This window comes from Hemicordylus capensis, chromosome 2, assembly GCF_027244095.1.
Source record: "Hemicordylus capensis ecotype Gifberg chromosome 2, rHemCap1.1.pri, whole genome shotgun sequence".
Classification (NCBI taxonomy): domain Eukaryota; kingdom Metazoa; phylum Chordata; class Lepidosauria; order Squamata; family Cordylidae; genus Hemicordylus; species Hemicordylus capensis.
The window spans coordinates 162,255,059-162,270,956 of record NC_069658.1 but is presented as its reverse complement, the minus strand read 5'-3'; the positions used below and the strand labels follow the sequence as shown (position 1 = coordinate 162,270,956).

General features: G+C 44.6%; 1 protein-coding gene across 3 annotated transcripts in view; it reads left to right on the top strand.

The window, feature by feature from the left end:
* MAN1A2 (mannosidase alpha class 1A member 2) overlaps positions 1–15,898 on the top strand; it is a 101,383-nt gene that overhangs the window by 58,857 nt on the left and 26,628 nt on the right. For all 3 annotated transcript variants that reach the window (XM_053290929.1, XM_053290931.1, XM_053290930.1), the window contains 2 exons: positions 14,560–14,654; positions 15,144–15,267. In XM_053290929.1, coding sequence (XP_053146904.1) covers positions 14,560–14,654; positions 15,144–15,267 — 219 coding nt within the window. The remainder of the gene's footprint in view (positions 1–14,559; positions 14,655–15,143; positions 15,268–15,898) is intronic.

The following is a 15,898-nucleotide window of genomic DNA, read 5'->3' as shown; positions in this document are numbered from 1 at the left end:
AAGATTATAATTAACAATGGTAAAATATCCAACTAAGGAGTATTCATAACCTCCAAACGTATCCTACCCACAATGTAACAAAATTTGGCAACCTTCCACAATCTGGCTATGTTCTGTTCAGCTAAAAGATGAGATAAACATAAATTATCATCCAAATCTGGATATAAGGCAAGTTCAGGGCAAATAAGCTCAAATCTAGCATCATTATAAAGCTGGCAGTGTAAAATAACATGGGCCGTACTATGTGAATCTTACAAAGCACATTATAGTTCAAAGGCCACACTCCCACAGAGCACACTAAACCTTCATTATTGAAGCCTTCATGTGAAGAGATTGTAAAGTGACTACCTGGAGAATCTATAGCTTTCCTTGGGTGATGCATCTCAGGTTCATGTGATCACTGATGTTGTTGAATGTGTGTGTAATGCCTGCAGCAAGAAATTGTTCAGGGGGAAGTGCTGTCAGTACTGTCAGTCCTGTCAAGGATGAGTGTATGAAAATAAGTAGATGATTCTTGCATCTTGTTTGGGTTCAGAATGCAGGAATCTTTATCGGCTATCACTTCTTGTCTGTTTAGGGGAGAAAGTATACTAAGTAGGGATGTGCAAACTAGTTTGAATTCGAACTGGTCTGGTTCGATGGTTCAAATTTGAACCGAACCAGCTATCAGGTTCAAGCTGCATGTCCGAATTTGAACCAAACTGGGGGGGTGGGGTTCGATTCAAACTGGTTTGAACTGGTTCAAACCAATTTGAACCTCCAAAAGTGGGTGGGGTGGTAGCTGGCACCCATGGGTACCTACGACCCAACCCCCAAAGCAATCGGACACTCGTACGATTTTTTAAAATGAATTTCTTTATTTTTTTCTCATAGGGTATAATGGGACTTGAACCAGCCCATTATTCTATATTGTGGAGCACCCATGGGTGCCAACAACCACCAAAATCCTGAAGCAATCAGACACTCTTACAATTTTTATGAATATTTGAAATATTTTAATGATTTTTCTCATAGGGTATAATCAGACTCGAACCAGCCCATTATCCCCTATTGTGGAGCACCTAGGGGCACAAATGTGGGGTGGGTGGTAGGCACCCAGGGGTGGTAACCACCCCTCCCCCCCCAACATGAAGTGATACATTTGCTGAAACCTCCATTCTTCCCTATGGAGAAAAAAGATGCGTAAACTTCAAAAATCACTTAAAAATCAGCCCTTTGCCCAATTCCTTTCAAATAATTCTGGTATTTTTCCTTGCCCTCCTTGGGAACTACCACACTCCGCTCTAGGCTGCCCCTTTCCCCCCAACGTGAAACTATACATTTTCTGGAATCCTCACTATTCCCTATGAGGAATTCAAAAATACTGTAAAAATTCATCAATAATCGGTGGAGTGTCTGATTGCCTTGGGGTTTTGTGGGCGATAGGCATCCCTGGGTTTGAACTTCTGGAGGTTCGAACCAGTTCGAATTTAAACTGAACCAGAGGGTTGAGCAAAACCAAAACCGAACCTCCCCCTCCCGGTTTGAACCCCATTCGAATTTGAATCGAACCAGGCAAACTGGTTTTGTGCACATCCCTAATACTAAGGGGCTGGTTAGAGAAAAAGTTATATTTTCCTATATGACCAGGCACCACATCTAAGGGCACTGCAGGGCTGGTTCCTGCAGTCTCAGTGACTATGGCCTTACAGTGCTACAATAGCTATATGTCTTGCTATCTCTATCTTTTGGAAGAATCTCGGAGCATCTTCATTATGATAATGGAGATCTGTCAATATTAGGGTGTTTTATGTGGACATGCTTGAAGATGTCCTGCTGCATATTGCCCAAGAAAGAAACTGGCAGTTAACACCTTTTAACCAAATGATCTGTAATCCTTTTTGCTTATGACCATTGCCAAGCAACAACTCCCAGATGCCAATATTTCCACTGGAACATCCTGAGGTGTATCACAGCTTCATGGATGGATACTTCTTATCCATGTGGCAACAGTCTTTTTGTACACAGACTTGTTGACTAATCAGATGGCATATCAAAGTTCAGCCTAAAATCTGGTGGAAATTTAGTCACAGCAGAACACAGGAGTGCCTTCGTGCATCAGATGAGAGAAATGGTGCAAGTCAACAGTTCAGATCTTATTTATCTATAGATGGCCTGATATATAGATCTCTGGGCGGTGTACACAGTCCAAATTACAATATAAAATAAAAACAAACAAAACAGTTTCATAGATTAAAAACAATCCACAGAGTAAAACAATTTCACAGAATAAAACAGTTTGAAATACATTTTAATTAAAAGCCTGGGAAAACAGGTGTGTCTTAAGGGTCTTTTAAAAAGCTATCCGATATAGTGAGGCTCTTATTTTGAAAAGGAATGCATTTCAAAGCCCTGGGCAGCCACAGAGAAGGTCTGGCCCTGAGTCGCCACCAGATGATCCAGTGACAACCATAACTGGACCTCCCCAGGTGACCTTAATAAGCGGCTGGGTTCATAATAGAGAAGGTGGTCTCTGAAATGGTCATTACCTATAAAGCCCTGAACGGCTTAGGAACAGGCTAACACCTTGTATTTCATTCGGAAACATATTGACAGCCAGTGAAATTCTTTCAGAATCGGTGTTATATGGTCCCTTGGGTTGTCCCAGAGACCAACCTGGCTACTGCATTCTGTACCAGTTGTAGTTTCCAGTCTACGTACGAAGTAAGCCCCATGTAGAGTGCATTACAGTAGTCTAGCCTGGAGGTTACCTGCATATGTACTACTGTGATAAAAAGCGCTCCTGGCCACTGCCTCAACCTGAGAAACCAGAGAGAGTTCTAGATCCAGGAGCACTCCCAAGCCATGTACCTGATCTTTCAGGGGGAGTGTAGTCCCATTGAGAACAGGCATTTCTAAACCATCTGTTGGGTTTTGACACACACACACCCCCGCACACACAATCAGTAACTCCATCTTATTTGGATTCAACTGCAGTTGGTTATCCCTCATCCTCATCTTAATGATTCAGAGCTGTGCAAACCAAGGTAAAAGCAATGCGAATGTAATGTCATCACTGGTGACATTCACTTCAGTAGGAGTAAAACGTAGTCCAACTCTTTTGGTGGGACACATGATCTGTTCTTATCCCCCCAGCAAAAGCTGCTCTTCAGGAAATAGCTAGTGACCTGATAAATGCTCATTCATTCATTCGATTTCTATACCACTTTTCCAAAAATGGCTCAGGGCGGTTTAAACAGAGAAATAAAAAATAAATAAGATGGATCCCTGTCCCCAAAGGGCTCACAATCTAAAAGAAACATAAGATAGACACCAGCAGCAGTCACTGGAGGTACTGTGCTGGGGGTGGAAGTAGAAGAGCAAAAATATGCCAGGTTCAGTACTGAGAAACTTGAGAGCAAGCCACTAAGGGACAGTTTTCATGAAAATGAAGGAACTTTCAGTAATATGTTAAAGAAAAAGGAGATGAAAAGCAATGGAAAGGTGATCGTGGGGCACTTTTTGGTGTCATTGGTGTTATAGAGCTGGAACTTTTCAATGTATCTCTCCCACCCACCCACCCCCCGCCGCCCAGACTGTAGGCCATCCTCAAACAGTGGGTTGTGTTTCAGGCATGCTCTAAGCAGACAGGAAGTAGCTGAATTTTACTTGCTTCTGTGCCACAGGGTGCCAGTTGCCAGTTCCGTTCCTGTCTTGTTAGAAGCAGCAACTTCACACAGAGAGCTAAGCTTTTTTTTCAGACAAGAGGCCTATTTGTCTCACTTCTTCCTGGCTTTCCACTCCCCCTCTTCACCCTCCCAGATTGTGTGAGGGTGGGAAGGGAGCCGTGCTAATTTGGACCTCATCCAAATATTTACAGATTCCTTTTTCAGTTTCCATTTGGCTAATCGGACAAATTCCTAACAGTTTGTCCCCCGCCCCTCCTTGGGTTTTCCTTTCTCCCTTAATGAATCTATCCCATACCAAGGACATGCTCCAAGGTTCCCTCTCGGAGGGCAAGGGCAAATTGCTACAAGAACACCCTGTGGAGTTTCCAATCTGACCCCGGTCGGCCTCCCTCTTAGGCTCTCTTCCCGTCCCATCCATTGCGGCGGAGACACCGGCAACATAACTCGTGCCAGGCAAGAAAACCATAAAGAAAAAGAAACACTTAAAAGACCAAATGAAGCCGAAAAAAACTAAAAAGAAGCCTGCATCACCATCCTCTCTGATGCTTAGTAAGCAGCTCTTGGTACAGGCAAGAAGAAGCCGCCGCAGCACCTACCCCCTACTCCGGAGGAGTACAGGGAGACACTGTGGGAGAACACCAACTTTGGAGGTCTTCGCCAGTCTTGGGAAGCAATGTGGAGCCCTGTCCTCTGGCCACACCGGTTCCAGCCATTCCTCTGCCCATAGCCCCTGAAGCTTTGGCATAGCTGCTCCCTTCCATACCAACGGAGCAGCCAGACCGCCAAAAGGAGCCCGCTCCAGGGCTGAGTGAGCTGCCTTCGCATGAGTCAACCCTGCTGCTCTCCAATAAGCTCCCATTTCCTAATCTGGAGCCAGCCAACCCGGACCCCACTGCACCATGAGACTCTGGCACCGGAGCCCAACGATCAGGTACCAGCTCTTCCTTCTTTGCCCGCTGACCCCATTCCCACTCTGGGTGGGGGAGGACTTCGCAATCTGCCACCTAGCAACCCACCAGCCCCTCCTGTAGGGTCCAATCCTGTTATTCCTCTGGATGTGGCAGATTGGCTAAAAGAGTTTATCATCAAACAGTGCCATTCCTTTTTACCTCAGAACCCTCCTCCTAACCCATAATCATCCCAGCTTCCTCAACCTGCTCCTCCCAGAACCCCAGGAGAAATAGGAACCTGTCTTCCTCTTCCCCGACTCCAGCCCCTGTTGGGACACTATTCCACCATAGGAAAGTGGCAGGTTCATTCGCCAGCACAGTGAAAGAGACAACCTAAGCAAAAGAGACAGCCTAAGTGAAAGAGACAGCCTTCATGCTCTCCGTCTCCTAATTCTTGGCCTGTACCCCCTAAATAGCCCACTCAACCTCTTCCCACAGAGGCGCCCAGATCTCCACCACTGTGCCCAGAATTCCCATTCAACATTTACACCCTGTGGCGCCTGTGGCACCGGTGTCATTGTCCTCTTCCTCATCTGAACATGGGTGCAACCCAGACATTCCAGGGAAAGAGGATGACGATCTTTCCAAAGAGGAGGCTCCTGAACAGACCTCTATTCCGCCCCACCCCCACCCCCTGCCTGTTTCCCCTGGCAGATTTTGAGGTTTTTCTTGCCAAAGCCAAGCACACCATCAAAGATGTGGCTATGGTGGATACCACCTAGGGCCTCTCTTCCATAGATCAGGAGGTGTTCCCAGTTTCTTCCACTCCCAAACTGGGTCTCCCCTTTCTATTTTATGTTTAAGGATGTAATGGTGGCAGAGTGGAAGGCCCCTGTGTCCTCTAGGTCCATAGGGGCCTGTCCAAGAAAGATGTACACTTTCCCACAGGAAATTCAATCTCTACTTGCTTTTCCATCTGTGGATATCCCAGTAGCACAAGTGGTTTCAAACTCGGTGTTCAACACTGAGAGACAAGAGCAGCTCAGGACCATGGAAGATAAGAAATGACAGCCTCCTCAAGAAAGCTCATGAGGCATCTACTACCATTATTGAAACAGCCACCGCCAACTCTTATCTTTGCATGGGCCTCCACCCTGTGGGCGAAGGAACTTGTCCAGCTGGTACTGCCGGAGAACGTTAAGCTGCGACAAGGCATTAATAAGATGGCAAAGGAGGTAGCATTTATGGCCGACTCCAATCTGGACTGTATCCTGCAGGCGTCCATAGCAATGGTGTCTGGAGTGGCAGTCAGATGATGTCTGTGGTTGATACAAAATCCAGGCTTGCACTTGCATCCTCCCCATTCTCTGGAAAGAAGCTCTTCAGGGAGTCTCTAGAACCCATCCTTGTTGAGACACACGATAAAAAGAAGGCCCTTCCTTCCTCTTGTAGAGATATGAGGTGACCCTTTAGCTCTTCCTCCCGGTCCTTTCACTACCCAAGGCTGGCCTACGGGGCTCCCGCAAGCCAGTCCAGAGACTTCTGCAACTCCTCTTTCAAGCCACAGGGCAGACAGTGAAACAGGGCCCCCACCTGCCCTCAGAACAACAAGCTGTTCAGCCCTACCAATCAGCCCTCCAGGAAACAATGACTCGGCCCTGGTCAGGGGCAGATTCCTTCTATTAGCCCTGGCCTGGTACCATATCACCCAAGACCAATGGGTGTTGTGTACTGTTTCAGAAGGTTACCCCATTGATTTCTCCTCACCCACCCACCCCCGCTCACCACTGCATAGTCACTCCAAAATCTCAAAATCCTCAGAAACACCTCAGAATGTTCAGCTGATGACCATCCATCCGAGTATACCTTCTGGGCTGATTCCAGATTTCCCACAATTGATTACATAGCAAACTCTTCATATTTACTAGCATATCTGGAGCAATTTAAAATTGCTAGCTGTCCGGATAGTGACCATCTCCCTGGAGATCTACAGCTGAATTTCTTTGGAAACCTTTTACTTGCAGAACCAATCCACTTTTCAGATTAATTGTTAGAAGTGTGATCCTCTTGTGTAAGATGGTCTGAAAGGTCAGAGGAACAAATTGCTGTAATGCTGAATTCTGAAAATCTTGTCCTTCTCTGTTAGCTTAGCTAAGATGGACAATAGCATCTTAGATCACTAAGTAAAATTGTCCAGGCAGTGCATACAGTGTTAACTTTTACCAAATCTCTGAAGGACCATGGGGCTACCTATTGCTCCAAGAGCTGGTTTGATATAGATTGCATTAATGCTAAAAGAGTGCTTATTAGTGAATATCAAACATATAGGGATTATCCGTCACTTTCCTCCCCCCAGAGCATCATACAACAGAAAAAGCAATACAAAAATGGCTGTTGAAAACCAAAAAGAGAGGCGCCATGAGACTGTCTTGGCAACAACTGATAGTATCAAGATCCAAAAATCCATCCCTGTTGTGGTATATGGTTGCCTCTCATCCACTGCGTGGGTTATCCCACTCTGGTTGTATGATACCTGCACCTATATGGGAGGAGTATTACCATATGTTGTGCAAGAGAGATGAAGCAGCTGTCACAAGCCTAGATCTGGATGTGAGTCAGTTGCCAGAATGGCTGTTCATAACTTGTACTGAAATAGAATCCTTGGCAAGGCAGCTTAAATCTGGCAAAGCCCCTGGTAATGACTACATAACTGCAGATGTAATTAGAGATAATTTGGCATGGTGGGCCCCGGACCTGGCCTCTCTCTTTTCTTTTATTGACAGGACTGCATGTGTCCCTAAGGACTGGGGAGTGGCAATAATAATCACAATCTATAAAAAGGATGAACGGAAGCTACCCCAAAACTATCAACCTATTAGTCTTCTAAGTATAGTGAGCAAGATGTATGCTTGGCACCTATATGAGCGTTTACTGGATTGGATGGATTCTGAAAATATCCTAGCAGAGGAGCAAATTGGCTTCACGCAGGTCGCTCTGTTATGGACCCTGCTTGTAATACTGCAACATTTGGTAGAAAAATACTTTTGCAAATCTCACTCTGCTCTATATGCAGGATTTGTTGTTTTTAGATCTGCTTTCGATCTGATCCCCAGAGAGAAACCTTGATGTAAGTTATCAGCAGACTGCCATTTACTATTTTTATGTTTAAACTACAGTATATGAAAATTCTCATGTAAGGGTGTATTGAAGTGCTCAGGGATATCTCACCAAGGAAATACCAACATTCAGGGGAGTCAGACAGGGATGTATCCTGGCTCCACTGCTATTTAATTTCTATATTAAATCTCTTGTTCCCCATTTAGGCAGTCCAGACCATCATCCACCAAAATTAGCAGACAAACATCTTGCCATACTTTTATATGCAGACGATGCCATCATCCTCCTGCAAACTCCAATAGGCCTCAGAAGAGCTTTGTGCTCTCTTGCTACCTATTGTGTTGAACAATCTTTAGAAATAAATTATAATAAAACTAAGATTTTGGTGTTTGCAAAGAGACCAAAGATTCAGAACTGGTCACTAAATGGGCATAGGTTAGAACAAGTTAAGTATTTCAAATATCTTGGTGTAATTTTCCAGGCTTCAGGAAGAAGTGCACATAGAGAATATGTAAAGCAGAATGCACACAAGAGCGCACAAGCAGTTCAGTCCTTCCACCGCTCTAGGGACGCCCAATTTATCCCCATTATTCAAGTACCCCAGTGTGTGACTAGTGCTGTACTTCATTTGGAAGCAGGACTGCTTAAAGTAGAGGCCAGAGCATGGATTAATATCTTTGAATTCTGGCTGAAGCTGGGTTTCCACCCTGTAGGTTTAGCACCACTTGTGCTAATGGATACCTACCACTGCAGGTGGAAAAGACAGTTGGAGGAAAGGCTACATCATTATGGTTTCTCTCCTTCTTCATTGATAACTCTGGGGTATGAAAATGCCAGGGTCAACCTTAGGCAAAGTATATATGATACGGAGTGTCAAATTGACCAGGGCTCTATTCCTGTTGGTGTCCATTTGGGCAACCAAGCTGACGTTTAACCCTGCTAGATATCTAAATTTGAAAACTATATCAAAATATCGCAGAGCGTATGCCATGCCTTGCAAACAGCAGTCTTGAAAGGGAGATACCAAAAAATCCCCTACAAAGAACATACTTGTCCCTGAAACTTGGGAGAGATTGAAACAATAGCACATGTGCACTCTTATTGTCAATTTTACTAAGATATATGGCATAAATATATAATTGCTTTTATTAGCTGTCATCCAGGTTGTACAGATTCTTTTTATCTCGATTACTTTTTAACTGACCAGAATGATTCAAGATCTTATAATATGGCTAAATTATGTTTAATAGCCAATAAAATTCACCAGGACCTCATTAAGAATAATTTCTAGTTGATCTATGTGTTTAACTACTGTATCATAACCATTTTGTTTTATTTTGTTGGACTTCTGTTTGTAAACTGTACTGGTCTGTCACTATAATAAAGTATTGAATTGAACCTCGGAATGTTCAAGCAGTGCTTCACCTCCTCCAGATCCAGATGATAGAATTAGTTCCATCAATTGAAGCATGCTCAGGCTTCTCTTCTCTTCTCTTCTTAGTTCCCATGAAGGACGGGTCCAGGATCTAAAGCATCTGAACAAATCTGTTAAAAAGAGAAAGTTCAGGATGGAATCGCTCTGAATCATCAAGGCAGCTGTGTGATGCAATGACTACCTGGCATCGATAGATCTTTTAGAAGTTTACTTTCACATACCTATACACCCAAGCCACAGGAAATTCCTTCGCTTCTGTTATGATGGCCAGCACTATCAACAGTCTCCCGTTTGGTCTGTCTTCCGCCCCATGGGTCTTTACAAAGATCTTGATCACACAAGTCGCTCACCTCCGCCTCTCAGGCATCCACCTACATCCCTATCTAGACGATGCCCTCATCTGTTCTCCTTCCCTCCTGAAGGCCCAGCAGGACCTCAGGAGTACTGTCCAGTGCCTCAGTCAGCATGGCTTTTTAATCAACTAGGCAAAGAGTCAGCTGCAGCTGACTCAAACCATTCAACATCTTGATAACATCCTCAACACCACTCAGGCCTTGGTCTCTCTTACCTCCCAGAGGAGGGAGAAACTCTACTCTCTAATCCATCCACTCCTTCACTGCTCATCCGCAGACCTGATGTTCCGGTCTCAAGTACTCAGGTCCATGATTGCCTGCCTGGAATGCTTCCCTTGGGCAAGGTGGTACTCCCCTTCAGTGGTTCATTCTCCCCCTTCAAGACACGATTAGGGCCCACACACACAAGATCATGCACATTTCACATAGAGTCAAACGCTCCCTCAGGTGGTGGCTATCTGAGGCGGTTGCCAAGGATCTACCCCTCTCAGACCCACACAGGATCACCATCACAACGGATGCCAGCCTGACAGACTGGGGGGCACACTGCTACAACCAATTTGCTAAAGGCTGCTGGTCCGCCAGGGAAGCACCTCCCAACATAAACTGGTTGGAACTTCGAGTGGCCAGCCTAGCACTCATCCATTTCTTCCTCTCATAGCAGGTCAACATGTACTCATATGCATGAACAATGTCACCGCAAAATCACACATCATCCATCAAGGCAGCACCAGATCCAAAACACTCATGAACGAAACCTATCACCTTTTTCAATGGGTGGAGCTTCACATAGTCTCCATTATGGTGGAATATCTCCAACATTCAAGTAGACTGCCTCAGTTGCCAAGCAGTAGACCCAGCATCTCTCTATCCGGATGTCTTTTGCTATCTTACCTTGGTCCTGAGGAACCTTCAGGTGGACCTTTTCGCCTCTCCACTCAACCATCACCTACCTCGCTTCTTCTCCTGTTTCCAGACCAAGGGGGCAGAAGGAACATATGCATTCACAGAAACTTGGCCCCCTGGACTCCTTTACGCTCCCCCCCCACCGAACAGCTATCATCCTCAAGGTGATCAAGATGCTTTCAGATAGGGCAGAAATAATCCTTGTATCCCCTCACTAGCCACGGCGCCCGTGGTTCTCAGACCTAGCCTTCCTGACCATGTGCCCTCCTTTCTTCCTGCCCCTGCGCCTAGACCTTCTATCCCAGGGACCAATTCTTCATCCCTATCCCAACTGGCTTCAATTCTGTGCCTGCAGGTTGAGCATGAATTCCTAGCCTGCAAGGGGTACTCTAAAGAAGTCTAGAATACTATCCTGGTCTCGTGCTGACCCTCAAACAGAATCTACCAGGCTGCTTGGGCAACCTTCTCCCATTTGGTGCGGAGGAAATGCATCAACCCCCTCAAGGCAGGAGTACCAGGAGTCCTGACATTCCTCCAAGCAGGCATCACACTAAAACTGAGGCCCAACACTTTGAGGCGCCAAGCCTTGGGCTTTGCTTCTGTCCTCCACCTGTCATCACATGGATTGATGAACCTTCATCCACATATTTCCAGGTTCCTTCATGGGGCATCAAATATAGCACCACCGCTTATCCACTGCTTCCCTTCTTGGAACCTAAATAAGGTTCTTAACGCCCTGACCAGAGCACACCCTTCAAACCCCTTGCATTGATGCCACTAAAAATCCTGTCCTACAAGGTTCTATTTCTAGTGGCCATTACTTCTGCCCGCAGGCTCTTCGAACTCACAGCCCTCTCAGCCCCAAAGGCGCTCTGTACCTTCTTACCAGATGCTGTAGTCCTTAAGGTTGACCCCACTTTTCTACCCAAAGTCAGCTCCACCTTTCATAGAGCCCAGGATATCATCCTCCCGTCATTCTGCCCCTCCCCAACTCACCCTAGAGAAAAGACCTGGCACACCCTGGATGTCGGTAGGACCCCGTGGATCTACCTTCGCCGCACCAGGTACTCCACCAATCGGATTCTTTGATCGTCGCCTTCCACCTGGCCTCACAGGGACCCAATGCATTCAAATTGGTCCTGGCTTCTTGGCTCCATTGGTGCATTGCCCTCATGTATGACTCCTCTAGCCTCCTGGTACCAGGCAACATCATGGGACATTCTACTTGTGGTGCTTCCACCTCGGCCGCCTTCTCCACCCAAACCCCTCTTGTGGACATCTGCAGAACGGCCACATGTTCTTCCTCTACTCCCTTCATTAAACACTATAAAATCTCCTCCTTCCTAACCTCACAGGCCGCCTTTGGCTGCATGGTCGTCCAACAGGTGATCGGACCTTGGAGAAGCCGCTGCCAGTCTGTGAAGACAATACTGAGCTAGATAGACCAATGGTCTGACTCAGTATATGGCAGTTTCCTATGTTCCTGTGAGGACATCCGATCCCTCCCAACAGACTCAGCTGGGGCATGTCCCACTGTTTGAGGATGGCCTATAATCTCTGGAGGAAAGGAACATTGGTTCTTATTGTGAAGGATTCTTTTCCCCAGGGATCATAGGCCATCTGGCCCTCCCTCAGATGTACATAGTTCGTTATATTCACATAGGGGATGAGGGTCCAACGTTTTTGGGTGGCCAGGGCTCCCAGGGCATATAGTTCTTAGAGATCCCTACCTTTGATTTTCCCTGACAAGGTTTTACTGTTATACTCTATGGTGGTGTTTCTCACAACTTGGGCTTCTCAGCCACTGTGCCTCTCTAGGTCCTCTCATTGTCTACTTGTTCTCTTCACAAATGATGTCACAGAACTGGTGATTGGTGCCCTCTGGTGCTGGAAGCAAGCAAAATTCAGCTACTTTCTGTCTGCTTTGAGCATGCCTGAAACATAGCCCACTGTTTGAGGATAGCCTATGATCCCTGGGGAAAAGCACCCTTCACAGTAAGAACCAATATTCCTTTCTCATCCTTTGGATCTTTTGCTGTTGACTCACAACCCCAGAGAGATCCCTTCAAAAGACCTGCAAATTTATTTTAGCCATGTGGTTGCAGGAAAAAAGTAACACTAGCTCCAGTAATGCCATAAAATTTTGCCCCTATGCTTGATAGAATTCAACATATTCAGTGGGTGAGGGGTGGTGAAGCCAACTTTGAAGTGGCCATGTCTGTGCTTTCCATTTCTCTGAGAGAAGGCAATAGGTAATCAAAGGACTGATGTTATATGAGAAGAGTCTAAGGTAAACAGTTTATATTGGAGCGGATTACATCTGTAAGATAGGCCCATAGTTGTTGCTTCCAGGTACTTAATATGGCTTTATGAATCCCCAGAAACTTGTTTCGCTGATCTGGAACAATGGACATAAAAACACATTGTCAACTAATGTTTCAGTAAAAGCACGTGCTTACAAACTGTGTCTTAAAATGAAGTGGATTAAAGAAACTGCTAGTGGCAAACCATTGGAGATAACTGAGTTCTGTTTTAGAAATGCAACTGCAGGTGCTTGACTACCTTAGTCCTTGATTTGTGTCCTGACTTAATAATAACTATTTTATAAGAGGTTTCTATAGAGAATCCTCTGGCACAAGGCTGAGAATTATGCAAGTCTGTTTTCTATCTCTAGGGTCCCAGAGCTTGCCAAAAATCGTAATGAGCCTTTGTTCCCTCGAGTGGTCAATGGTCAAAATATTAGGTCCTGACTCAGTCTAAATATGATGATCAGGGTATTAACTAGAGCAGGGCTGCTCAACTTCAGCCTTCCTGCAGATGTTGGCTTATAATTCCCATAATCCCTGGGTATTGGCCACTGTGTCTGGGGATTATGGGAGTTGTAGTCCAAAAACAGCTGGGGGGGCTTAAGTTGAGCAGGCCTGAACTAGAGCCTGTGATTTGATTGATTGATTAAGTGCCATCAAGTCGGTGTCGACTCCTAGCAACAACATAGTTAGATTCTCTCCAGGATTATCTATCTTCAACTTGGCCTTTAAGGTTTCTCAGTAGTACATTCATTGCTGTCGTAATTGAGTCCATCCACCTTGCTGCTGGTCGTCCTCTTTTTCTCTTTCCTTCAACTTTCCCCAGCAATATGGATTACTCAAGAGAGCTGGGTTTTCGCATAATGTATTCGAAATATGATAGTTTGAGCCTGGTCATTTGTGCCTTGAATGAAAACTCTGGATTGATTTGTTTTATGATCCATTTGTTTGTTTGTTTTCCTGGCTGTCCATGGTATCCTCAAAAGTCTTCTCCAGCACCAAAGTTTAAAAGTGTCAATACTCTATCTTCTTCAAAGTCCAGATTTTGCATCCATAGAGCCTGTAGAAGTTGATCACATTTCACCAGTGCTAAAGAGATGCACTGGCTATGAGCTTCTGAAGGACTGTCTGTTCCCATGTGAACCTGTTCATGTGTTTGGATCTTAGTTCTGGGTGACCCCATGGCCTCACCTTCAGAGGTGATTAGCTAACCCCTGCTAACTTGGCAAAGAGGCACCTTATAACATGGTGATTCTCTTTATTTAGTAGGGAGAGAATAACTGGCCCTATCCACCCCAGCACAGTACCTCCAGTGACTGTTGCCAGTGTCTATCCACTGTTGCCAGAACCTGAGGGGTATACTCGTGTGAAATAGGGGCCGTAACCCAGAATTTGGCTTTTTAAAAGTTTCTTTTTAGATTATGAGCCCTTTGGGGACAGGGATCCATTTTATTTATTTATTATTTTTCTGTGTAAACTGACCTGAGCCATTTTTGGAAGGGTGGTATAGACATTGAATAAATAAATATAAAATAAAATACCGGTAACTGGAACTTTAGTTCGCTACCATTTGTGCTGGCACCGAATTATGGAACACTATAATAAACAGAATTATGTTACTGTTTTGTATGTGCCCACTAAACACTTTTGCCCAGGCCTTTGGCAACCTCCACCCCACCAGCTCCCTCCTCGGCATGGGCTACATGCCAATTTTTTAAAATTTAATTTTTGAAACTCTGTCTTCATGTCCTTTTACTGGCTGCTGTGCCTATCTGTTGCTTTTGTTGCAAGCCATCTTGGGTGCCAGTATTGGTGGAATGGTGATATAGAAATGTTTTAAAATAAATAGTGCTTGATGACTTATCCTTCTTTTTTCTTTTGCAGGTATTCAAGATAAAAGCTGTACAGTTGGCAGGGAAACTTCTTCCTGCCTTCAATACACCTACTGGGATTCCTTGGGCAATGGTGAATCTGAAAAGGTATGTGACTTGGGAGGAAGAGCATACTGGAAGCCAAGAGTAGTACAAACACATGTTTGACCTTGCCTAGTAGGTTTGGATGGCTCACGGTTTGCTAAAGGCGTCTCTGCAAGATCAGTTTAACAAGCTTATACATGATTTACTGACTCTTTTCAGTCTTTTATAAGCTGTGCTGCCACGCTAACACTGTTTTGCAGCATTCTTGTTTATGGTGTTAAACATTTACTGTTTGTTCTTCCTCTTTGCTTTGTCTTCTTTTATTATAATTCCTCCCCACCAAAAATCTCTGGGTTGCATGAAAGTGTTAATAACTCTTAGCCCCAATACTTTGTGGCCTTGTTTTGATATTTGTCTTTAACAAAAAAATGTCCTGCTTTACCCTCTTCTTGTATGATATTGAGTAAGATTGATAGCAGACATTTGGGAATGTTGACACTTCATTCCCACCTCCACCCTCTGACACTTTCTAATTTATTTATTTCTTTTCAGTGGTGTAGGTCGCAACTGGGGCTGGGCTTCTGCTGGCAGCAGTATACTGTCTGAGTTTGGTACACTTCACATGGAATTTGTACACCTGAGCTACCTAACTGGCAACCCTGAATATTACGACAAGGTTAGTTTTGTGCTCTTTCTCGTATAATTTCTCGTTTCTCTGTTGTATTGTTTTTATGCCTGTTTTTATATGTATTTATACTTTTAGCATGATGTTTTTATTGTATGTTTTTAACTTTTGTAAACCGCCTTGGGGCTATCTTTTAACGAAAGGCGGTATAAAAATGCAACAATCAATCAATCAATCAATCAATCAATAGTTTCAAGATTTTTATTGACACTGATTATAGGTAATATGGAAATAATACATCATGTAAAATATAGACTTCCCAGAGATGTGGGGTAGAAAAAAATCTGTTTTGCAATTTTTTTCATATTCTATTTTTCTGTAGAAATTTTTTCCATTTCAAACAGTTCATTGATTGGCATTTAGACTAGCACTGTGTGTGTGCAGCAGTACAAATTCCAGACTACCATTGTGCTGCTGTTTGAGCGGGGGAAGAGGCAATTTTTGTTGGTTTCCCCTTCTGAATCCTGTGCTCAGCAAAATGTGTCCCTGAGGGTTACCCAATCCTCAGGGACATATTTTGCTGATGCACAGAGGGAAGGGAAGATTGGGCAAAATGTGTACCTGTTCAAGAATCAGTCAGTGCAGTGGTAGTCTGGAACTTGCACTACTGAATGCATGCAAT